The 24,193-nt window shown below is 41.7% G+C and overlaps 6 protein-coding genes across 8 annotated transcripts; 1 reads left to right on the forward strand and 5 right to left on the reverse strand.

Annotated features, from left to right (window-relative positions):
• Positions 1 to 487: 487 nt before the first annotated feature.
• Positions 488 to 2,295, reverse strand: fuz (fuzzy planar cell polarity protein). The gene has a single exon (XM_076021671.1). The coding sequence runs from the start codon at positions 1,806 to 1,808 to the stop codon at positions 522 to 524; it is 1,287 nt and encodes a 428-aa protein (XP_075877786.1). The 5' UTR covers positions 1,809 to 2,295; the 3' UTR covers positions 488 to 521.
• A 657-nt stretch (positions 2,296 to 2,952) lies between these two features.
• On the reverse strand, positions 2,953 to 4,435 carry LOC142885320 (guanine nucleotide-binding protein G(I)/G(S)/G(O) subunit gamma-5-like). Its single transcript, XM_076021673.1, has 3 exons — positions 4,269 to 4,435; positions 3,544 to 3,684; positions 2,953 to 3,172 (listed from the first exon to the last, which is right to left on the reverse strand). Exons 1-2 carry the CDS (start codon positions 4,347 to 4,349, stop codon positions 3,559 to 3,561), a joined length of 207 nt encoding a protein of 68 aa, XP_075877788.1. The 5' UTR covers positions 4,350 to 4,435; the 3' UTR covers positions 2,953 to 3,172; positions 3,544 to 3,558.
• A 455-nt stretch (positions 4,436 to 4,890) lies between these two features.
• ssx2ipa (synovial sarcoma, X breakpoint 2 interacting protein a) lies at positions 4,891 to 9,908 on the reverse strand. 3 transcript variants are annotated; one of them, XM_076021665.1, is made up of 14 exons: positions 9,790 to 9,908; positions 8,558 to 8,695; positions 8,181 to 8,347; positions 7,799 to 8,005; positions 7,288 to 7,398; positions 7,067 to 7,202; positions 6,904 to 6,979; positions 6,634 to 6,814; positions 6,401 to 6,548; positions 6,068 to 6,204; positions 5,754 to 5,927; positions 5,527 to 5,641; positions 5,237 to 5,390; positions 4,891 to 5,094 (listed from the first exon to the last, which is right to left on the reverse strand). In XM_076021665.1, the coding sequence occupies exons 2-14, from the start codon at positions 8,595 to 8,597 to the stop codon at positions 4,950 to 4,952; spliced, it is 1,791 nt and encodes a 596-aa protein (XP_075877780.1). In that variant the 5' UTR covers positions 8,598 to 8,695; positions 9,790 to 9,908; the 3' UTR covers positions 4,891 to 4,949. The 3 variants fall into 3 exon arrangements, with proteins under 3 accessions (XP_075877780.1, XP_075877779.1, XP_075877778.1); XM_076021664.1 differs by having other exon boundaries at positions 9,604 to 9,836; XM_076021663.1 differs by having other exon boundaries at positions 8,181 to 8,748; positions 9,604 to 9,836.
• Positions 9,909 to 10,320: 412 nt separating this feature from the next.
• On the reverse strand, positions 10,321 to 15,059 carry LOC142885316 (mucolipin-3-like). Its single transcript, XM_076021666.1, has 13 exons — positions 14,868 to 15,059; positions 14,188 to 14,413; positions 13,946 to 14,113; positions 13,709 to 13,862; positions 13,370 to 13,448; positions 13,199 to 13,295; positions 13,001 to 13,100; positions 12,796 to 12,908; positions 11,890 to 12,039; positions 11,700 to 11,801; positions 11,508 to 11,630; positions 11,185 to 11,391; positions 10,321 to 11,089 (listed from the first exon to the last, which is right to left on the reverse strand). Exons 2-13 carry the CDS (start codon positions 14,407 to 14,409, stop codon positions 10,952 to 10,954), a joined length of 1,653 nt encoding a protein of 550 aa, XP_075877781.1. The 5' UTR covers positions 14,410 to 14,413; positions 14,868 to 15,059; the 3' UTR covers positions 10,321 to 10,951.
• A 149-nt stretch (positions 15,060 to 15,208) lies between these two features.
• On the reverse strand, positions 15,209 to 17,919 carry bcl10 (BCL10 immune signaling adaptor). Its single transcript, XM_076021672.1, has 3 exons — positions 17,442 to 17,919; positions 16,722 to 17,010; positions 15,209 to 16,621 (listed from the first exon to the last, which is right to left on the reverse strand). Exons 1-3 carry the CDS (start codon positions 17,490 to 17,492, stop codon positions 16,212 to 16,214), a joined length of 750 nt encoding a protein of 249 aa, XP_075877787.1. The 5' UTR covers positions 17,493 to 17,919; the 3' UTR covers positions 15,209 to 16,211.
• A 1,888-nt stretch (positions 17,920 to 19,807) lies between these two features.
• Positions 19,808 to 23,821, forward strand: LOC142885321 (CCN family member 1-like). The gene is made up of 5 exons (XM_076021674.1): positions 19,808 to 21,944; positions 22,027 to 22,240; positions 22,332 to 22,673; positions 22,758 to 22,975; positions 23,080 to 23,821. Exons 1-5 carry the CDS (start codon positions 21,897 to 21,899, stop codon positions 23,380 to 23,382), a joined length of 1,125 nt encoding a protein of 374 aa, XP_075877789.1. The 5' UTR covers positions 19,808 to 21,896; the 3' UTR covers positions 23,383 to 23,821.
• The last annotated feature ends 372 nt before the right edge of the window (positions 23,822 to 24,193 follow it).

Raw genomic sequence — 24,193 nt, forward strand, 5'->3', positions numbered from 1 at the left:
ACCAACCATTCTTTAGGGGGCCATGTAACAGTCCTCAAGATTTAAGATTCTCAATAAATGGAAGGGCTGTATAAGCACTTGCAGAAAATGCAATTAAAATAGACGAGCAAAGAATAGTTGACCACTAAAACCACCTGTTCCTTCTGTCTAAAGTGGGCATAGCAAAGCAGTGTGTGTCAAAGTGTCAAATTACAAAGTAAACATCACTGCCACATAATTTCTTAGATTTCAGATTAGTATGGAATTACTTTACCAATTACTTTAATATTTTTATTTGTCATAAATGACTTCATGACTATGAGTTTTAAAAAGTTTTTTGTACATTCATTTAAAAAAGGGCAGGTTTCACTTTCAGGCTCTATCAAAATTTACAGAACAACATCTAGCATTTAAAGAATGACATTTATCATGCATCTAAATTGGTTGATCAAAATGTATGTATTTTAGTCATCTGAATGAAAGGAGCGGGGTTTACACCTACACACGCCTTTTACAGGAAAAGGACATTTGGGCACTTTAAATCAAAACCCTGTGATTGTTACTATTTTGGAGAGAGTCTGGGAGGCCACTGTGCGCAGTGCAAAGGTGGGCACCGACAGTGGAAGGAGCAGAAATAGCTGGTGTTGTGGCGTCTGAAGTCCATAGCACTTGCATTCTTCAGTGACGAGGTAGCACTGCAGTGGCTGATGGGAGAATCTGAGGGCAAAATCTTCGCTGTGGCCTTCCTGCGATCCTCCCTCCGGTGAGGAACTTGCCGCCTCTTCCCGAGTGAAGTAGCGAGTCACGCTGAAGATGTAGAAGAGCTTCAGTAGCTCCCAGCAGCGGGCCCTGGATGGGAGGGCAGGGTCACTGCCCAAATACTTGGTCTGCACGCAAGAGACAGATTTGCGTGATTCGCGGTTGATGAGAAGAAGTCCAAGCACATCTGGGCGAAGGGACACGGACCCAGGCAAGCAGTGCTCCCCAACAGCTAAGCAGTTCCTCAGGGTCTCCAACAAAGGTGTCCAGTAGCGGATAACAACACTCTCGGCTCTGTACAGGGAAGGCGTTGGGCCGCATAGCACGCACACGTCGGCCCCAGGGAGAAGCTGGAATCTGAGGAGCCGGTGGGCCACAGTGGGGCTGCCCTGAGGAAGGAACACGGGGTAATCGCAGGAGGCGGATCCAGAGGCGGCCAGGGATCGCATCAAGGCGGACAGGAGCACGACCTCCTGTGGAGCCAACCGCCACCACTTCTCCGTGGCGGCGGCGATGCGGCCATGGAAGGCGAGGCAACTGAATTCGCTGTCCAAAGACTGAGCAAACCCGACCACAGCCTCCTGGAGAAGAGCGAGGTTGGGGTGCAGCACCAAGTCAGCGCAGTGTGTCAAGTTACCCAGGATGCCCTCTTGTCCCTCTTCCAACAGCTGATCGATGAGGCCGAAGCAGCAGCGCAAATCCTTCTTCAGTCTCTCCACATTCCTGACATTTGTCAGCTCGTCCTGGCCCAGCACCAGCACCATGCAGTTCCAGATGTTCTCCAGGAGCCGGTGCAGGCGCATCTCCTGCTCTTTGCTGCTGCCCCGTCCACACCCAGCCACAGCAATGAGCATGATGCTCTCCTGGAAGACCCTCCACACCACCTTCCCTCCACCCTCAGTAGTACAGCAGGACAGCACGACTCCCTGACCACCACCGAACATGTGGACGCCATTCAGGGAACCGATGACAGAGAAGGGCAGCTGTCTTTGGGCTCCTCTAGTGAAGAGCGGGACGCCACTGCTGGCTGTGAGGCAGAGAAGCTGAGTGGAGGCGTCCTGGACCATCATTGTTAAGCTCTAGATAACAGCTGTCATCATTAATTTGAAGATATGCATGTATAATGGTCACATTGAAAGAGAGCTGTCAGAAGGTACAGGTGAAATAGCATATATAGGTTTGCTTAGGGTTTATTTTCCATTTTGCAAAGCTGCTCCATGTCTTTTGAAGAGACTCGATTGGAAACACCTGTTTGTAACTATTTTGAGCCAAAATGGCTGTTATGAACGGAGTGTTAAGCATTGCATTCCAACATTGAACCTCATTAGGATTAGCCTCACAGCCACACTCAAAAGGCGTTACTTCTCAGAAAAGGGCTCATCTAGATCAGCTGTGCACAAATAACGAACAATTAATCATACAGCAAACGTATCCGTCATGCGTGGTCTTCACGAGCGTATTTCCATTGTTGGCGAGTCTGGTTAAACATGTCGAAAATGCTAGGCTAACACGCCAGGTCAATAGAGGAAGTTGCCGTCGTTTCCACAGTAACGCTATCCCATGATGCATCACTTCCGCTGACCAAGTACGCATTCATTCTGCTGGCCTGGTATCAGCTTTTTTCAACGAGTTTCCTGTATAATATGAAGTATTTAAGCGGGAGGACTGATCCGAGATCAGTTCTCAAAGTTCATGAAACTGGGTTCTCGCGAGAGCTGAACCAGTTGTTCGGACCTTTAAAAAACGCAAGGGGCGCTCCGGGTAAGTCATGTCTCGTAGCTATTATATGATTAATTCAAATTGAGACGACTGAACTTACTCGTAGTCTCCATCCCTTTCAAACTGCTGGAAATGCGAATGTCTCTAGGAATGTATAAAGTATCTTCCAATATCTAGTTCCAAAACTTCTCCAAGGCAGTTCATACATAGGTGATGTTGTAAAGCTTTTAAAGTTCAACACTAGTAAATTGTGCTGTATTTGTTAACAACAGTTGAACATGTCATTTAACAATGATAAGAGAATGCAATTATGCTAATTTTATTTTGTTGTATTTGTTCACATTGGAATCAACAGCATTCATTACCCGTTTTTCACAACCATACACCAGAAATCAACAGCCAATAAAGCACAGGAATAGGAAAAAAGGTTGTTTTAATATTGATTAAATAAAAAATAAAAAAAAAATAAAGAATGACAACTAAAACATAACGATAGAAAAGGCACACATATTTACTTGAAAAACATACTGTGCCATTAAAAATAGACTTTTATGCTCTATATTACTGTGGCTGAAAATACATGATCATCTTTCTGACAGGAATCCAATGTGTTCCACACAGACATCCCATGGCAGTATAATGGCTTGGCATGAGGAGCAGTGCTGAGGTCAACTTTTCCCTGGGGCATCAAAACAAAGGCCTGTGTGAAGATTGCCTGTAAGAAAAACACACGGGAGACACAGGGTCGTGATTTGATTACAATAGAAATTGATAAAAGGGTTTACTCAAATGAGGAAGTCAGTGTTCTAGACACGTAATGTTTCGATACATTCTGTACAAAAACATGATCTTAAAAGAATGCAAATACAATTGTACAATTTTGCCTGTATTTCATTATATGTGATAAATGAAGGCCATTTCATACAAAAAGTGTATGTTCTCTATTAACATTAAAAACCATACATATGAAATTAAAAGACTTTTCTTGCCTTATTAAGTTCAGACCCAAAGCGTGATTTACACCAAAGCCTTTTTATTTGTTTATTTGCTTGTTTCAACTGAATTCGCCATAATAAGGAGACTGACCGATGGTCGCTGGCTTCACAGGAAAGAGCAGACTTTCTGCGGTCTGAAAGGGTTGGTACTGGACGACAAGCCAGTGACGAGTGGGTCCTGCAGTGCATTTTGCAGACAGAACAACTGAAGGTCTGCTGCAGCCTGGGAGACCTGGGGACACACGGGAAAAAACAAAACAAAATGTGAAACAAATCGGTACATCAAAAAGTATTAACCTACTATTAACCAAATGTATCTAACAAGAAAGCCATTAGGAATTGGATTATATGATCAAAAAACATAGTCAGCGAGGGTACTTAACTGCATCTTCAAAGTTGTGGAACTTCTGAGTTTTGAGAAAATATAGCTACTAAATGTGAAACACGTTGGAAATATGTTCATCGTTATTTAAAAGGGACTTTTTGCTTCGAAGAAATTAGAAACTTGTAGGCGTTTACTTCCCTGTTGCAAGTAAGGTTTCATCAGGACTTTTCTTTGGTTGAAATTTGACTTTTTAATTTTAATTTTTTTTAAACAACGACGTACACCTGCTTGTGTAATGGAAACTTAGCTTAAAATTGATCCAGGCTGAGTTTTAAAACTTCACATTAATTCGGAACAACGCCCTGATGCTAAAAGCTGCTAACCAGCACTGCTAGCGGCGAACAGCAGCTACTAGCCGCGTTAGCACACTGGAGTAACGGCAAAGATTTCCCCAACCGCTATTTGAAAGACATAAAATGGAGCGTAATTACCTTCACTCTGTTTATGCTCGCCTCGAATCTTAGCTGCTGCACCACCTTTCTCATGGCTGTAATGTTAGAAGAACCCGACATTGCGCGGTTTTTAATAGAAAAGCACACTCCGGGCAATCGTTGGGTGGGTGTCGAGGTTGACTGGAGACAAAAGCGCAGATGATCACATCCGGATTCCGGTCAATACTCGTTTGCAATCACAATGTGATAACAATAGGGGGCGCAAAATTCAAGACAGTTCTTCTTCATTAAAAACAAAAATGTCTTTATTACACTGTTAATCCATCAGAGAATATTATCGTCTGCCTTAAATCAAAATATGCTCCTGCAAAAGTTAGATTAATAGAATATGTAAACAACGCAAACAAGGTAAAACAACAACAACAACAAGTACACATAAGTTAAAATCACCAATGGAATGGTATACTCCTTTAAATATAACTTAACATTGCATTTTTGATTGTTGAAAGGATGTAGCCTTGTCAGATTCAATAAAGTGCTTTTTGTTTGATCAACATTTGCAAATGACTAGTGCAACCTCCTTACAAATCATAGTGAAGTGCTGCAATTTAAAATGGTAGTGCTTGTCAGTATAGTGGAATAAAGACCAACATAAAGGAGATCTAATGAAAAATAATTGTTCATTTGCACCATCAAGAATACACCAAAAGACAAAATATTTTAAGTGAGGCTGTTCTCATCTTCATCCAATGAGAAAATGCTCAAGTCTTTGCTTCTAGCTCTGTTTTTTGACTTGATTCGAGTATATTCATCTTCAAGGTTGCAGGAGTCTTGACAAAAGGCTCGATTTGAGTGTCTTGAGGAACTAAAAGAAAAATACATAAAAAGTTACAATATCGCGGTGACAAAAATGAAAACACCACAGCCTATCTGTAAACGCATAACCATGAAAATAAACTCACTGCAGTCCCACGTAAAAACAACAGTAAATGGCTAAGCTGAAATACCTGCCGTCTGGTATTAAGCGGAGCGTCCGGTAAAGTTCTCCTGTTGATGGCACAGTCGGACATAGTGAAGGTTTCGGGGTGGAAAACATACTGCAGTCTGATGACTTGGCCAGCTTGCAGTTTGTAGAGGATATTCTTGTCTCTGGCTCGCTTCCTAAAATGTAATAAAAGTCAAGTAGAAACATAATATGCAGTATTTGCAGCTTGTTTCGTCTCACAACAACACCTCTTTGCAATGACTGAGTAAATACTGCATTAACTAAAACTAAAGGGAACTACTTTGGACTTACTGATTGATAAGGCACTTTGTCCGTCAGAGGAAGAACACCTGCGGTCTGTAAAGGGAGTCATGTTCAAAAACTGGTTCTTGAGCCAAGCAGCACGGTCTTCCTGAAATGCTTTTTTCTGAGGAGTGCAAAAAAAGATTGAAACAAATGTGTTATTACCATGAATGTTGCAATTATAACATTCATGGTATCCGTTGCGTATCCAACACAAAAACAAAAAGTTTTAGTACTTCTCGGCCCAGGCGAATGGCAGCCTCTGTGAAGTTCTTCCTCTCTCTCTCAAAGTTTCTCTTCTGTTCCTCAAACAGCCTCCATTCCTCTTTAAGGCGCTCCTTCTCCTCCAGAGAGTAGCAGTCATGAAGAAGAGCTGCCGTCTCATCGTCAAATGACGTGTTAAGCTGTTGCTGCAGAGGCCAAATTAGATTTTCTTTGTTTTTTACAATATAAGAGCACTCAATGAGATGAATCCTTATCTTGAATTTACAGGAATCTAACATTAACACAAGGACTTACTACACTATCCATTCAAATGATTGAATCTTACCTGAAGGAGCTGTTGCTGCGCATGAATGAACTCTTTACACTGCTGCACTTCACGCCTCATCTGCTCCATCTCATCCTCGTAGGTCTCCCTTGGTATCACATCTTTATTGGCCTCCAGCTGATTCTGCACTTTGGAGGCTTGGAAAACAAATTAGTAGCATTAGGTTTATTTTCATTAACAGCATTATATGATTATCCATTGCAGTTTTTTCTGTAACACGCATCCGCAAATCCTTGAACCCCTGGGTTCACGCCCTTAAAAGATATGCCATTGAATTGCATCACAAGTCTAACTGCTGGAATAGTCATGATGATGTGACAGTGCTACATATACCTTGGCTGTCCAACTTCTCCATGTGGTTTCTCAGTTTCCTCCACTGCTGCCGGATGCTATTGGTGAGCTGCTCCCGAGCATGCTCACATGACTGGTCTAGGTTATCCTTGCTGCTGTCACCTGTCTTTTCCTCTCCATCTGAATCCGCCTGCACAAAGCAAAAGTAGGTAGGTTCAATTTTAGACTAGTTTACCAGATCAAACTCTTTTCTCAAGAACCATAAGAGAAAAAACCTGTTTGCGACAGTCAATTGCAGAGGCTTCTTTAGTGTTAGACTGGCGAGGACTCAGTATGTGAATCATGTCCTTCTTCATTTGTTGGAGGACTTTCTTCAGCTCAGCATTCTCCAGCATCAAGGACCTTTGACTTGCTTCATAATCGCTTAGCAAGGACTTGTACATTTCTCCTTCGTGGCTGCACAGAACAATTTACAAAACTCTCTCTGGTTATCAACTTGATGATGGCATTTGCAACAGACATGGTTAAGGAAGCTTTCAGGGTACCTGGCTGTTGCTTTTGCGGTTTTCCAGTGGCTCCGTTTTCCATCTGCTCGTCCCAAGCAATTCAGTACATCGATAGCTATTTTGAACAGTAGTAGGTGAGAAGATCATTCATTAATTGTTTTTGATGAATTCATTAGCGTATATTGTCAGAGTGTAGAATTACCCAGTTTTTTATCCTTCCTGTCCACCAGGAGTTGACTGAGGCGTTCCTTAAGTTTCGCAGCTTCTCTTTCTTTTCTCTTGGCGTCATGGCTGTACTGAGTGGCCCGGCTGGCAATGATACTCTGGAGCTTCTGCACCTGAAGCCAAACACTCAACTTGTGACATCTGCACACTGTTCAAGTGTCAAACATTTTTTGTTAAACTAAGATGAGTGGGAAATACCTCATCCTTTTCAGTTTTTAAGCAGCTCTGCAAAGTCTTAATTTTGAGTTGCAGCTGCCTCTCAGTCTCATGTAGACCAGATTTCTCTCTCATGGACAGCTCCAGCTGATCCTGGATTGGGAAAGCATGCAGCGGTTATAATAATCAGTACTGCAGCAGGACAGGGATTTTGCAAATGCAAAAGTTCAAACTAAACTAAAACACGTCTTGCATCCCTCGCTACATTTCTTGCTGTGGCAGGACAGCCTTGGCTTTTTCAAGGAGGCACAGCACTTAATACAATTTAATATGAACCGCTGACATTTGATTTAATGTTAAAGTAAGAAGTGACGCAATGTAGTCATATTACTCATATCGGTACAGAAGAAAGTATTTAATCTTGTTTATCTATGTACTGCCCTCTCATTGCCAAAATACGATTCTATTCTATTATTATCTATTATATACATTATATCTGTGTCTTGCAAGAATGATTTTGAGTGCATTGATATGCATGCCCAGCTATACATACCTTGAGTCTTGAATTGTTCATCTGCATGTGTTCCAACAAGCTGGTTTTCCTCAGGTGCTCTTTTTCCAGCTCCTCTAAGGTATTCATGTTCCGCCTGTGAATCTGGAGCAGCTCGTACATGGCATTCAGAGCTGCCACCGTGTTCAGATCACCTCTCCCTGGCAAGTTGGCCTCGATACATGGGGAAAAGCCCAGCGAAGAGAGCTCCTGTGTAGGCGACGCAGACACAGATCACAGTTGTGTTGAGCGAAGATGACGAATAACTGATTTCTTGCATAAATTAGTGAGTAAAAAAAAATTAAAAAAAAACAATCAGGGAAGCAATAACACTTAAAAAATACAATAAGTACTTTAATGGATAAACCCAGAATACAGTTCATACCTGATTGATGTAGGAGATGCAGTGAGGAATGTTATCTTCTGTGCAAAAGGCACTAATCAGACTGTAGGAACTCTTGGACGAGGGCATAGAGGAGAACATGGACACAAGGTTGTTCTGCCTTGAAGGAGACATTGTCACATGTGATATGCTGGAAATCTCATGGTTTCCTAGAACAGATAGCAGAGAGGGTGAGCTCATGGGTGACCGTGAGGCATGCTGCATGTCAGTTAAAAATCTACTGATGGGCTTAAACTGGGCAACTGCTCTGAAATGAGAACAAAAATATGGGTCACCTCTGGCGGATTCCAAAAAAAGCATTCCCCTTTGAGCCATTTCATCCCAGAAATAGTCTAACAATTATGAGCACTGAAGTTTACCCATGGATGTTCCTACTGGCACAGTCCACCACTCTTCCATATCACCGACGCATCCAGGCAAGGTGTTGCTAGATCATGAACTCCCGGTGTGGATCAGAAGCAGGGCGACGGATCAGAAACTTCCGCTGGTGGCGAGCGCTGCAATCAAACATCAAGCCATGAGATGGAGCAGCATCAGATAATCTGGGATGCTGCTTCATCCACACAAGGATTAAGAGTCTGATGTGTTCCAGTGGGGGGTGGCAGATTGGGGTATGAGAAGGGCATCCCATTGGCTCGTGCCCACAGGAAGCGCAGGATGGTCTAAATCTACAGATTTAGCCGCATAAAACGAGACGTCATTTCACAGACTGAATCTCCGTGTGTGTCAGTTTCGTGAGGTTAGGAGCCACTATGTCAATACAACTAAACATGCTGCACACATGAAGTCATTCATTTGGCTTGACAAGCCAAACCAGAAAACTGCACTTGCCACTCCCACAATTTTACTATGTACATTACAAAGTATACAAAGTATTACAACTCGTGGTCTTTTGGTTGATGTGCAGAAAAGAGAGGCGAGTTCTTGACACCCGAGCAGAGCTCTATGACGAGTTTATCTAAAACTGTGACACGCACATGTTTATCAGGTAGCCACAGACAGTGCGTGTGTGCCTTTAGTAAATTGACGTCAGTTATAAACGACGTCACCAACCAACAATTAAGTGGATTTGAATAAGAGCGAGAATCAAGGTTCACATCAATGCGAGCATTTGCCAGTTAGACGGCTAATTCACCTGTAGCCTTCTTTTATTACTTTTGCCCTATTACGTTCAGTTAAACTTGACCGAAACTTCAACTACGCAAGGCAGCTAATTTAAGAAAGTTGAATCTTTGAAACAAATTCAACCTTTGAGATTGAAAACAAGTACCGTGTTCGCAAACGCGTCGTTTCGGAATTTACAATAACAATAATAATTTAAAAAATAAATAAATAAAAAAAAATGCTAATAACCCAACGATTCCTAACCTTGGTAGTAGCTTTATGCTAAGTGAGGAGTACTCACGGGCACAGTGGAAAGGAGGTCACCTCAGATCCGATTGAACTTTTATGGCTCTGACAAAATTAATAAACTGACCCTTCGCTGAAAACACTAGAAATGTAATTTAGATCACTCGCCAACTTCCGGGTCAGATAAAACAAATGTACACCCCACGACTGCGACTGACAGTGAGCGCAGAGATGTCCCGACCTGCAGGTATGTTACGAAGGGGTTGTTTTTTTTTTAAGTCCCGTCCTCCGGCAGCTCTCGTCTAAACGCCCCTGTTATTGGAGGCAGCGTTGCCCAGCAGCCAGTGTCTGGAACGGGTATTGGACGTCGACGCGAGCAGTGGACGATTATGCAAATGTGAAGTGCTGTCAGGTGTCACAAAGCACAGCTGCAGCTCTCCTGTGCTGACTGACCACCAGAGGTAAGAATATCAAAGCAAACCAATTAATGCTTCCCACTGTTCAGAAGATTCGACATACAGATCCATTTCATTTGAGGAAAGTAAAAATAAGGCTTTAATTGAAGAACTAGGACGCCCTTTTCTCAGAATTTTTTTTTTTAATGGTTCCTATATCCCTCACATAATTACTCTAAATGGAAAATGTCATAGATGTTTTGGTTGTTGTTTTTTTTTAGTTATGCACGTATGCATTTCCCCCAGTATCATTAGTCTGTATCCCATAACATTACATAATTCCAGTCATTGTAGTAGTAAAGAGAAAAATAATAATATGAATAACCATTTTATCACAATAATAAAAACACATTACTACAGGTTACTACTTACAAATATTTTCTTAGAATAAACCTACGAAAATTTTTGAAGAAGATACAAAACACACACACACACACACACACACACACACACACACACACACAATGGAGGAACAATTAGGTGAAAATATATCTCTACTTACAGGAACTATGTGCAGTGGTATTCAACACTTGAAATAACTCACGCATTTGATCACAGCTCTTTTGTCTGTTGCGCAATATCTATGCCAGAATGAGATAAAATGAACAGATCTGCTTTCACCTCTGCAGTTTTGTATGTGCAGTGAGCTGAAATGGTGATGCAAAGAGAAACTGTATTTTTAATCTATCCATCTATCTATCTATCTATCTATCTATCTATCTATCTATCTTTCAATCAGTGTGTAGAGCAGTGTTGCTCTCAGGAGGAACAGATGACTAATGACATTGAAATACGTTGTTAGCTAAATATAGTATTTGGAACAGGCAGTTATATATTTGACATCAGTAGTGTCTGTCAATTTATGCAAAAACACAAGAAAATAATTTAGCACAACATCTCATCTTGCACGTTGGCAAATTTGCCAAAATTCTCTCATTGTCCCAGCATTTATCTGAAGCAGCAGCACAGTGAGCAGCAGGAAGGTGCTTCTCCATCAGTCTGGTATCTCCCAGAATCCGGCTGGTCTCTACACTCTGCTATAAATGCCTGAAGTTCGGATGCTGGCTCCTTGTCGTGCTGTTGATGCTATAAAACGAACCAGACAACACCAGGGCACTCAAGGATGATGGAAAACACAATGCTTCTCTGTGTACGTTTTTTCTTTGGTGAAATGCACCAACCTTGATGGTCTCATAGGTGTCGGTGATGAGAGCGATGAAGAGGCTGAGCACCATGTAGATGAAGAGCGAGATGAAGGTGTAGAGATAGAGTCTGCTGAAGAGCCACACCATGTAGCTCTTGTCTCTCATTTGCCGGAAGGTGGTGTACATGTCGTCCCCGTTGATCAGCGAGAAGAGACACTCGCTAACCTTTGCAAGTGACCGGAACTTGAAAAACAAGATGTTTTAATGAACATTCATAACATTCACCATCAACAGACCAAATATCTTCTGTGGATGGATGTTATTACGACAGACTGACACTTGAATGTAATAGTTTTTACCTTGTCATGATATGGGCCAAGGACAATCCACCCGCAGAAACAGTAGCCGAGGTAGATCATCGCAGCACAACAGCAGAATCGAATCACATTAGGGAAGGCCGCCCTGAGTGTTAAGATTAATATCTGCAACAGAGAACACATTTATTTACATGCTGGCTGATGCAGAACTGAAGGCAGCGCCAAGGCTCTCACATTGTACTTCTTGAAGAAGCCGAGGTAGCGAATGACTCCGACCCAGACGAGCAGCGTGGCTGTTCCCAGCAGGATGCTGCAAACATTGTAGTTTGTCAGGTACTGTAAGAGAAAACGTGAAATCTTTTAGATGAGACTTTTAGATGAGGATGTTCATAATCCTGTGTGAAAACCACAGCGCAAGGCAAACCTTTGCTTGTATTCCAATTTTGAAAGCAGAGCCAGCAATCGTCAGGGTGTCGCTCACGATGATGAGGATGTACCAAGCATTGACAAACTCCATGCGGTCAGACCATGTGACCACTTTATTGAAGTAGGCGTGGAAGAATACGGTGAACTCCTGTACGAGACAGGGAGCATATCAACAAATAAAAGTGTTAAAAATTAAAATCAAATGATTTTTTTCCTACTCTGTCATAAAGCATAATACCAAGGCATATTTATACCATTAATCCCTGTTTTCTCAGGTCAAGGTCCATGGATTGTGCAATAATGAAAGATAGTGCACTATGTGCAGAATGTGATGATGATGAATGTGGTATGCATGTTGTGTGGCATGTGTCTTTTTTTTTTTTTTTTTAACTTATTAACTTATTTTTTTAACTGTTTAACTCGTATTTAAGTTATGTTTTGATTATTAATTTAATTTACTCTCTACACCGAAGGAAGACACTTTTAAATTTCGTTGGACTAAATTGCATCATTTACAATAAAATAATTCAATTCAATACAGTTAATTTCAGTTGCACTTGCTCAAATCAAACAGAATTTACTAATGTTTAGTGACTTTAACTAAAACATGCACACTTGTAAAATATCTTGCATTCCATGCAAATACATCTCTTTGAATACTGCAGGTTAGACTTTTACAGGACTAAGCTATTGCATGTGGAGTCTATTAAATAAGAATTTGGTTTGCAAGATGGTTTGTAAGGTGAATCTGGCCTCATGACAACTTACACTTCACATGTTAACATTAGTTTACTATTACCGAATGGATTAAAGATGAGACAAAGTTCTGTGCAATCATAGTCTAGTACCTGAAATCCTTCACTTTGTTGTGGTGATACCAAAGTTTGTTTTTTTTCGCACTTACATATTGAAGCTGGATGCCGCTGATGATAGATCGCAAGCAAAGGATGAGAGAGACGAAACAGGCGAGGATGACCACAGAATCAAATGACAGGAGGAGGTAGTCAACTTTGTCAGCTGCGAAAGGAAAGTCACACATTGCAAATCAGTTGCTGCAATTGTTCTGCATAGTCAGGTCAGGACTGAAAGCACTTTGGGTTAAATCTTACAAGTCCCCTCTACATTCCAATCTTTGCACTCGTAAATCCTCACGTCAGTTCCAACATCGACCGTTATTTTCCCGCTGTGTGCCTGGTTATTAAACAGGATCTGCGCACAGAACAGATGACACTGCGTGATGTGTCAGCACACAGCATGTTTTCATCTACAACATTTCAACTGCAGTATCACAACACACTGTCACCAACCATTATGTGGAAGTCATAACAATCCGGTAGCTCATGGTGGCGCACTGTCTGCAGATTGATGGTTTTCAGGGTGAAGTAGACGCTCACTGATAGCAGCCTGGGCACATAAACACACATTATATGGAAACACTGTGATGACACCATGTGGTGGGCGCCTGCGTTTGTGGTCACCTTTTGAAATCTATGGAAAGGTTGACTTGTACCGGCAAGTCATCCTGAAGCGACTGCATGGGATCGATAGAAACACATTCTGTGAGGAAGAGACAATAGACCAGTCAGATCTGGTAACGCTTTGTCTTCCGTTTGCACTTTGTGGAACAAACTTCCTCTTTTCTCTCACTCAGGCAAATCACACCCTTATTATTTGCCACTCATGTCATGACTCACAAACCATAAATACATTCTGGCACCTAGCTAGCTCTTCACGCTTGAATGAATACACACGATGGCCCCGCACATGATAGAGGCTGATATTTGATGGTAAATGATTAATGAATGAATGTACTGCACCTTTCTCAATGTGTGGATCAATGTTGAAGGTCTCGCTCCCTGGGTCGATACTACTGTTCCTGTAGAACTCTTGACACACAGACAGAGGAGTGTATTCTCCGTTTGTCACCTCGTATGCCAGGTTGCCTACAGTCAGGTTCTGGAGGCTGATGTACTGAAAAATCAATTATTGAATCAGTTTAAATAAAGTAAAAAAAAAAAATAGTTAAAAAAGTCAATAAAGTAGCATGTCCGCACCTTGTTGATGATGTAGAAAATGTGATCATACGTGTCCACTTTTGTATAGAGAGCATAACCTCCCAGCCGGTGATCTTTGTACCCTTTCAGAAACAAATTTCTGAAGGTCATCAGGTTCTCCTCTTTAAAGGTGACCATCATCTCATTACTTAAGCCAAAAGACACCAACTAGAGAAAAGGTGAGAGAAGAAAACGTTTGAGATGTTATGTCTATTGATACAAACCAAAACTTTGCGTAATACCTGAACCGTGATGATTGCGATTTTTAATATCTGTAACATCAGTTTCCACGGTTTGCGACCCCTGGCTCGGTACTTCTCACAGGGGTTCATGAAGAAGTACTTGAGTCTCCGCCTGAAGTCCTCCACCACCTTTGACTGGAGGCTATGAATGTGAACACTCCACCTGCAGTTCAGCCTCCGTTCGTCTAACCTTGCAGCCAGCAGCTGCTCGCGGTCCTCCATTGCTCTGAGGGTCAGGACATAGTGCTGCAATTCATGTTTTTCTTCATTTTGTCAGAGATTAAAACCCGAAGACGTCGCAGGAAACCAGGTCAGCCATTCCAGTCATTCTGATGTTTATCAAACCGGTTCTCCTGTATGTGCGTGCAACTCTTACATATGTCATATTTTACTTTTAAACTCTTTTGCAATTTAAATTAACAAATAGAAAAAAAATACAATTACAGCATCCTTCATTTATATTTACTCAGCTGAAAATTCATTCAGAGACAATAATTACATTTGGAATCTTTGCAAGAACATCTCATTAGAACACAAACCTTTTTTCATATATATCTATATATCACAATGACATATATTTTAGTGATATTTAATGAAACCAAGAATCTATCTACAGCATTGATTAGTTTTTCAAAGTATGCAAGTTTAGAAAGCAGGATATATTATTAAAAATGAATTACCTGACGGCAGTGAGCAAGGGAGCAACTACTCCGACACTGTCCGTGGCTGAGCAGCAGATGTAATCACTGCACCAGCCCTCGCCACAGTGACTGTCAGTCCTCTGTGTCACTTTGAGCTTTTCCAGTTTTTCCAAAACAAAAAATGGAACTCAGTGGTGACAAGCTCAGCACACGCAGACTCCCTCTTCCTTTTTTGCCCGTCTGACTTTGGTTTCGTGAACATTGTTTTGCAAGAGCTGAGCAGACACTATACATTTTCCCCACGTTTACTTTACTAACAACAGAAGACATGACTGGATTCTCAAAAGAAACCTTTCGCATTAAAAAGATGATTGAAAATGAATGAGTCATTAAGCAGTTTATTGAAGGTTTTGTGATTCAATATTGTGTAGTGATGTAAGTTCAAATCAGGATGTGGTTGACTTAATGCTACAAGAATCGCAGCAAAATAAAACTAATAAAAATACAACAAAACATCACCACCAGGAGCTATGAGCCGCATGGCAGAGGTCATGGAACATGGAACTTGTCTTCCTAAGAATACAAGTTCAAGTGGTGATTCCAGTCTATGGAAATGTCCAACAATAGCTGCCTATACAGTTTAACAGAAAAACTTTGGCCGAAAAAGAGAAGGTATGAGTGGTTGCTTACGACACAAAATAGACCAGGAAAAAAAACCTAAATATATTATGCAACTAATTTGATCAATTTGTCACATCAACAAAAAGCAGTTCTTTATAGAAAAAGATTTAATATATGTAGTAGAAACATGTCTTAAAACTAAGGAATGAGTTAGAATTAGCACAAATACAATAACCCAGTTGAAGTTACACAATGGCAGTCAACATAGCCTTGAGTATCCCAGTGATAAGACTTAGTTTTTTTGTTTTTTTTTAGCCTTCTGCCTATAGGCACAGAGAGACACCTGGTCTTGGATTTTATGTTATGTACCTATGTGTGTATATAGTGAACAATATAGCATTTGATTGAGTTTCTGATTACTGTCAAGTTAACAACTATGTTTGTTTTGTTTTTTCCCCAATTTTTGCCACAAACAGAATGCATGATTGCAGCTATCAGAAACTAGGGTAATGGTATCCCATTTTAATTTTCACTTCTCCCTTTAGCAAAATTGGGTTTATCAAAACTGCATTTTTCGAGAATATGATTCCACACAAACCCACAAAAATACCCAAATAAACTGATCAAAGGCAGGATCCTCAACCAAGTAAACGCACCATATGCACCCTTGTCTAAACTTTGATAACAACACATAATTTTGCTTATGACTGGAGTGTCCTAGTACTCTGTTTGTTTGTCGTTTAAAACTGCATGAGAACTGTCTTAGAAGATGCTCCTGGGTGAGGTCGGAGTGAGCGAACGCGACCGAAGTGGCTGGAAGTTCGGGTCTCCTCCAGTGCTTGAGCACCCGATTGCTCCTGCATCAATGTTGGAGGGGGATTCAGCCATGACCTCGTCAGGCAGTGGAGGAGCCCCTGGGTCTCCTGGCTTTGGGAGGCTCGAGGTCGTGGAGGAGACGACACAGACGCTAGCAGCATCGACACCAGAGGGCAAGACACTTCCTCTCTGGAATGACGGCAGATTGAGTGAGGAGGCTACATCTGAATTAGAGGGACTTTTCTCGCCGTCCGGGTGGAATAGCAGCGTGGAGTTGTTTGAAAACGTCGTGGAGAGGCTGGTGGTTGTGGTTGATGAGCTGAGGTTGCTGTCGGATGAGGAAGTGGAAGCCCCGGCTGTGGAGCAACAGGTGAAGGGTGTATTTACAGACCGAGTGTATACATTTTTTAAAATCAATTTTAAACTTGAGGTTTTAGTGTGACCTTGCCAGTTTACCTCTTAGAGACTCAATCTTCTCACTTTTGGCCTTTTGAACCTCATCTGTGATCTTGGCAATGATGAAGTTTTGCGAGCGCATGTCCCTTATGGAATCCGTCAAGGCGTCCAGGCCCCGAGGGTTCTCGGCCAATATGTCTAACAGCATGGCGGTCCTCTTGGTCTGCGTCGTCCTACAGCCGATCTCCTCAGCATCGTCACGTGTCAAAATCCTGCGAGAGCGCAGGTAGTCCAGGTGCCGCTCAGCTCTGATCTTATCGCAGAGGTAGTGACGCATTTTGATGAGCACCTGGGAAACCACAGATGACTGGTTTAATGTTTGGGATGGAAGTTCTGGAGTGTAAATATACACACTCTTAATGGCATTGAGGGTCTGACATTACTGAAAAGTGCACATCCTCCTCTATCTTTATAATGCTTATGAATAACCTACTAAACTTTTTAACGTATGTTTATATTTCTGCACTGTGGGCACGAGAGAAACGCCTTTTCAATTACTCTGTATGTCTTGTACATACAGCTGAAATTGACAAATAAAATTGACTTGACTTGACTTGACTTGAAATAAAGTTTGGGTATGTTAGCGTATCTCAATTTCATTGTTACAGATCTGTGACGAATGATACTGCACTAGGCAACAACTTCCGCTTGCATCATAACTCTGCGTTTTTATTGTTAATATAAAGCCAACTTTTGGTCGCAGTTGTCACTTCTACTCACGTCTTTTTTTATTTCTGCCATTTCATCCTCGGTGAGCTGGGGAACATCCATCCCTCTCACTCGCAAACTGGCAACCAGGTGTTCCAGCAAACAAACGACGACTGAATTCACGAATAATAGCGACCCAAAGAGCCGAAGAAAACATTCGTGTGGATTAAAATAAGCGGTAGCTCATTTTGTTTCGTTTAAAGGCGCGTTTTACTCGTCCATTCTCGTTTAGCGTCCCGACAGCCCCGGACTTCCTGGTTCTGTGTCAGGGCTGTTACGTCGACGCCAGAAGTAGAGAAGTAGAGACAACGGAGGACGAGAAGTAAAAGCGACAAACGTTGGGAAGTAAACCGGCGTACGTTGGGACGACTGCGAATCAAAGTGGAATCAAACGAATTAAGTCAAAAAGACTGTACAACATAAAATTGTAGTAAGCAAACTCAATTAGGGGACGCGGTTTGGGGCAAACTTTCGCGTTGGTAGTAAGTTAACATCAAACGCCCATATTACTCTGAGGTGGTGACGTCATCGTTTTGCACATCTTTGGTATGGCGTAAGTAGAGATATTATGTTTTGCACATAATTGTTCCTCCAGTGTGTGTGTGTGTGTGTGTGTGTGTGTGTGTGTGTGTGTGTGTGTGTGTGTGTGTGTGTGTGTGTGTGTGTGGTTTAGGTCAACTCAAAAGTTCTAGAGATCACATATTGGTATAATATTTTATTTACATTACACCCGAGTTTTAAATCCACCTGGACCCTGGACTGAGAGGTGACGATAGGAAATATTTGGACTGATTCAAGTTACCTGGGCGTCACATCCCCTTTCTTACAGCTAGAGGGCAGCAATGTTGAATTTAGAGCAAAACCTTCAGCTTTGGAAGCCTCCGGGGAGTTTTAGCCATTTAGCCAAGGTGATTTTTTTTTATTTCCTGTTTTTATTTTATTTTTTATTTCATTGCCTCATTGGCGAGCTTTCAAATGCGCTCATTTTCTGGGCTCTGGATTTCAAACTGTGTTTAGAACTATGTACAACCCCCTCCTCCCCTGATTTCTTCAGTATGCAATTGTCCTGTCCCAACATAAGGGAATATAACTCTCCAGATTAACTATCTTAATACATTTGACAGAGTTACAGATACATTGTTATTGAAGTCACAACAGTCTTCTTGTTTGCATGCATGAGAAGAAACAAAAGTATCACTACAGTTAACATTCAATAAATTGCAAAATCCCAAAATATTTTCTTGCCCCCTGTAATCATAAAATGCCACAAACTGTTTGAGAACGAGTTCTCCCCAGGGAGATTGTTGTCAGGCATGTATAATCATGTTCTGCAAAATAATGTGTAGCTAAGAAAACAGTGTTCCTCACTGTGCTAATAGGGAAATGAGGCCATGGGCTTCTTTTTTTGCTTGAAGGGGTTTGTGTGCAACCAACATCTTTGAAAAAGAAAAGGTGAACACAGGCTCTTGTAATTACACTTTGGTAGATGCATCTTATTTTAAAATGAATGAGGAGATAATAAGAATGCTACAATTTGAAGATAAGGTCAACAAGAAAAAAGAAAAAAGAAAAAAAAGATTAGTAAATTAAAATGACCAAGCAGCTCCTGGAAGTGAAGAGAGAGATTCAGATTAAGCCAGAAGCAAAAGGGAAAGCAGTTTATTGAAGTCATGGGATGTCATGACCTGGATTAGCAATTGTTCTGTCCAGGCTTGTGTCATACTTGTATACTAGAGCCAAAATTTACACATTGTAGTTTATGTACACATAGAGGCAAAATATTTCTGCTCCAGTGTTATACTAACCTTTCGATCCTATATTTTTCTCTCAGAGTTGCAATTATTATGTGCAATATGGGGGAAACTCTGCATCTCCACCCGCCAGTAGAGTCCCCTACAGTCTGATTCAATGGACTCTGTGAAGACATAGGGACATGTTATTAAGTCTGAGTGAGAGGAAAATTAACACTATCTAGTATTAGTGGATAGAAAAGGCAGAAGCTTGTCTTCTTGATAATATAATCTCCAGTACACGTTATATAACATGTCATTTAAAATTGGTAAATCCAATTTAGTGAATGGCAACAAAAACTTGACAGGGAGATGAAAGAAAATGTTCCAAATATGGGCATCTTTTTGATCAGTGGAAGGTGAACAAGAAAATTTAATGTCTCTGAGGCTGAACCTTGTGCCACTTTAAAGACCATAAAGAATGCTGTGGTTGGGTGGAAGATGACATTTTAATGCAAATAAGCAGTAGCCTTCAAAGAATGTAAGCACATCATCATTGCAAAACATACTCTCTTTAAAAGCAACCCCTAGTCAATCAAGTAATAGTTTGTTTTAATGTTCTTTTAGAAAGGATTTGGATAAATTAGTAGAAAAAATAGTTCAGAATATGACAATCATACTTGAACTTAATGCGTTGCACTGTGGCTTACATCCCTGACTCATCGTATTTTAATTAAATTAATAGTTCCCTGCCTATTGGGTCACACTTGATATTTCTAAACTTAATAACAAAACTTATTTCAATCAGGACAGACTAAAAATAAGATATTGAATGAAATGGGAAACATTTTTTGTGAGCACCACATGGATTTAAACTTTAGTGCTAAAACAGCCAACAGGAAAAAGGAAACAGCTTGGAGGTTTGAAGGATTTTTATCTGAAGAAATTTACTGGATAGTCTGAATAATGGTGGTGGGTGGGACAACTGCAGGGCTTCTGAAGAAATATTTCACAATTCTTGCACTGGATGACACTAAATGGCAGAGAAAACAACAGTGTTGGACAACATGATAGATGTTATTATACCGTTCACGGTGTGATTTCTTGCCAGCAGAATATTGTTTTTGGATGCATTTTTTGAAACAGCCAATCATTGATCTATCTTTTATGTGACATATACTTTTGACGATCCATTCACACACTCCCGAGTCAGAGTGAAATGACCATTTTAAGGATGATGAGCTGCAGGTTCTACAAAACATAACGGATTAACTGAACATGCGACTGTACTCCTTTCCAAGTTCTGCAGCTCTCTGTTATATATCTGTTACCTAACATGGTTTTGCAAATTATTTGTATTACAGCTTGAGGGAAATGTTTCCACGCTAAAACCACAATGGTCAGCGATTTTCAGGCATCTGTGCCAGTGCGAGGAGTTCATGCACGTTCGTTTTTCATCTGCCCGTGCTGGCATCGAGTCAAACTGGCCCTTGTAACCTCAGTTAGATAAGACTGCGGCTGTGCCAGTCCGCTTTGCACGGCCTCTTGTTCTCACAAGTTATAATGAAAGGAAGGCATACCTCTGATAACTTCCATTGTTCTTTCATGTGGAGAGAAGAGGATGCTTTTTATCCCCGCCGCTATTTCAAAGAAGCCTCCAGTGTTCATCCTGAGTGGAATGTTTGCTTCAAGGCATTGCTCAAGTTTTCCCTTTTTTCTCCTGGTTTCTTTCTCATTTTGGATGTTCTCATTCAGACCGTACAAAGGATTCCAGGGATTCAAGCATTCTGGGAGGCTCTCGTCTCCTTTTTGAAACTCTGAAGTCAACTGCCATCCTAATCCATGCGTGGCCTCACACTTGACTGACGGAGAGTTTCATCTGTGACGGTTTGATGGTACTAACAGCCATCACAGGCAACGTGCTGCAGTCTAAACACTGACTTTGCGTGAGATAGAAAACTCTGCCGGTCATCAGAAAGCATGTGGCTTTTCTTCAATATTTATATCAGAACTTGTGGGGTCCCGATGCCATACACTCTGTGGGGCTGCTGGCACAAGTAACTGATTGAAAAATGGTTCAGGTGTCTGCTAGAAAAGCATCCCTCTTTTGTGATCTTTACATAACCATACTTTTACTTCTTTTACATGCAAACACTGATGCTGGTTACTCAAATAAGGCTAAAGGCAAAGTTGAATTCAAATATTCTAATATAATAGAGAGAAATAGAGTGCATTCAGGCTATAATGTGTGTTATACATATACAGACACATATTCTTGGAGAGAGAGTGCATGTACTAATGTATTATTTTTTTTCAATACCTAGCTTATATCATTAGTGTGTGTGTGTGTGTGTGTGTGTGTGTGTGTGTCCCATTTTGAGGCATACATTCAATGAATTTGTCCTTCATAAGAAAAGTAATACCTTAAACTTGTGTTATTAGAGCAGATGAAAAATAATGAAACTGGGAAGAGAGAGTGGAAATCAAACCGAGGTGTTTCTGGTTGACTGGGGGGGGGTTGGCTCTTCACGGCCCGATGGGAAGACGTGAGGAGAGGAGATGCATTCCTCTCATAGTTCTGAGACACCTCTTCAGCCTGCCCTTACGTCACACCTACGGGAGCGTATAAAAAAGGAGAGGGAACTCCGAAACAGCACAGACCGAGAGCTTGCCAGTTACCGCCAGCTGTGCTGAACAACCACAGGGATTCCTTTTCTGTCACTCTAAACCTCTGAAGATGAGCTCGTGGAAAGTCTCTGCTGTCGCGATCTTCTGCGTCACAGTGGTGAGGACTCGCTGCTTGCTCATTAGCCGCATGTTAAGCTGTTTAGGAGGAGGGCGATGCATGATGTCATGTCTTGTGCCAGGTGTCAGCCTCGTGCCCAAAGGAGTGCCACTGCCCGTCTGGCAACCCTAGGTGTGCCGCAGGGGTCAGCGTCATGTCGGACGACTGCGGTTGCTGCAAAGTTTGCGCGCGGCAGCTCTTCGAGGACTGCAGCAAGTCGCAGCCGTGCGATCGCGCAAATGGACTGGAGTGCAACTACGGAGGGATGCGCGGTGCTGCCAAGGGCATCTGTCGGGGTAGAGTTAACTATTCACTCACTGTCATCACTATTGTTTTAAATACAAAGCTTTCCTTATTTCACGTCTCCATTCCTCTTCTTGGAATCAGCTAAATCAGATGGAAGATCCTGCGAGTACAACAACAAGATCTACCAGAATGGAGAGAACTTCCGTCCGAACTGTAAACACCAGTGCACCTGCATGGACGGAGCTGTTGGTTGCGTCTCCCTCTGCCCCCACGTGGTCATTCTGCCCAAGCTGGGCTGCGCGAATCCAAAGCGGGTCAAGGTACCCGGGGGATGCTGTGACCAGCTTGAGTGCCCCGAGGAGACTCTCGTGGTGAAGAAACAGATGCAAAAGCACAGAAAAGACAGCAGCGTGTTTGAAAACCACCTCGCTGAGAGGAACAAGTTGAGCCCAGAGTGGAGAGGAACATCCAGGTCTCTGTCTGGTGAGCACACTGATTCTGGACACAGCAAGCAAAGCAACCAAATGACACGTGCCATAATCTTGACACCATTTGTCTTGAATGTAGTGTCTCGTGCAGCTTTCAGGAGTCACCCAGTGGAACGTGTGTTGGTGGCAGGAGTGCAGTGTGAGTCCCAAACCACAGCCTGGTCCCCTTGTTCCAAGTCCTGTGGCACTGGGGTGTCCACCAGACTGACCAACAGCAACAGCCAGTGTAAACTGGTGAAAGAGACTCGGCTCTGTCTCATTCGCCCATGCAGCCAAATGGTACTTTTTGCCTTTACTGCAATTTAATGACCTGTACAATTCTCGTGTATAGTGTGCTCACTTAAAACGACTTGAAATGATCTCAAGTCACCATATATCTTTTTGTGTCTTATCTGTAACAGAGTGGCCAGGAATGTAACCACAAAGAAAAGGCCCGGCGTCCTGTTAAAATGTCCTATGCAAGCTGCCGTAGCCTAAGAAGATTCCGGCCAAACTACTGTGGGTCCTGTTCAGATGGACGATGCTGCGAGCCTCAGGAGACTTACACAGCGCCCGTGCGTTTTCAGTGCCGTGATGGCAAGATCACCAGCAGGATGGTGATGATGATCGACTCGTGCAGATGTAATCGAAGATGCCCTAGTGAAAACCATAAGACTGCTTCCCTCCACAGACTTTTAAAGGACACCAGAAACATGAGAATTTAATTTTTTGTATTTATTAAAAGGAAAGGTTTTGCACGCTGGTTGAAAAATGTTCACTGTAAGGTGAAAAATGTTGAAGTTTGAAGATTGAAGATTTTAGCTTCATAGTATTGGAGCCTTGTGGTTTGTTTCGTTTTTTGAAGCAATTTGACTTAATCATCAGATATTCAAATGAAACCATCATGTATTTTCCACTTTGAGGTTTATCCCAGACGTTACATTTAAACTCATGTCAAGACAAGGCACATGACAGCAATGAAAACCAATGGCAGCTAAACTAGTCATGTTGCGCATGTCGCACCCGTTTCTGTTGATATGCTGAACTTGCTCTTATATTATTCCTCACTGATGATTACATTGAACTACTAAACCAGTGATGGATCAGCACTAAAAGACTGTAACCACTGCATCCAAAGTTCATAAATAAACACACACATTTACATTTGCAATCTTGTGTTGTTTTTTTAATTTAAAATATGGATTAAAGAATTTTTATAAAATAAAATGCCCAATCTCAGGTGTGATGTTTTAAATTCGGAAGAGACACATTTTTTTCAACTGAGACCCACTTCTAAAAGTATGATTCAGTACATGCATAAGCACCAGTTGAGAGTGAGTGTAATACAAGCCTCATAATAGTTCTAGTCCTTTCCAGATACTTGGCACAAGATTAGTCCAGGTTTGTGAGTCTTTAAAGGTGCCAGAATCCATTGTCAACAATCCTGGGAAAAACTGCTGCAGGTAGGTCTGTGTTTGTCAAGTGTACGTCCTTTACTTTCTGGAGTTTATTTACAATGACCTTAACGGCTCATAT

This window comes from Nelusetta ayraudi, unplaced genomic scaffold, assembly GCF_046127955.1.
Source record: "Nelusetta ayraudi isolate G7.1 ecotype Tasmania unplaced genomic scaffold, CSIRO-AGI_Nayr_v1 ptg000011l, whole genome shotgun sequence".
Lineage (NCBI taxonomy): Eukaryota > Metazoa > Chordata > Actinopteri > Tetraodontiformes > Monacanthidae > Nelusetta > Nelusetta ayraudi.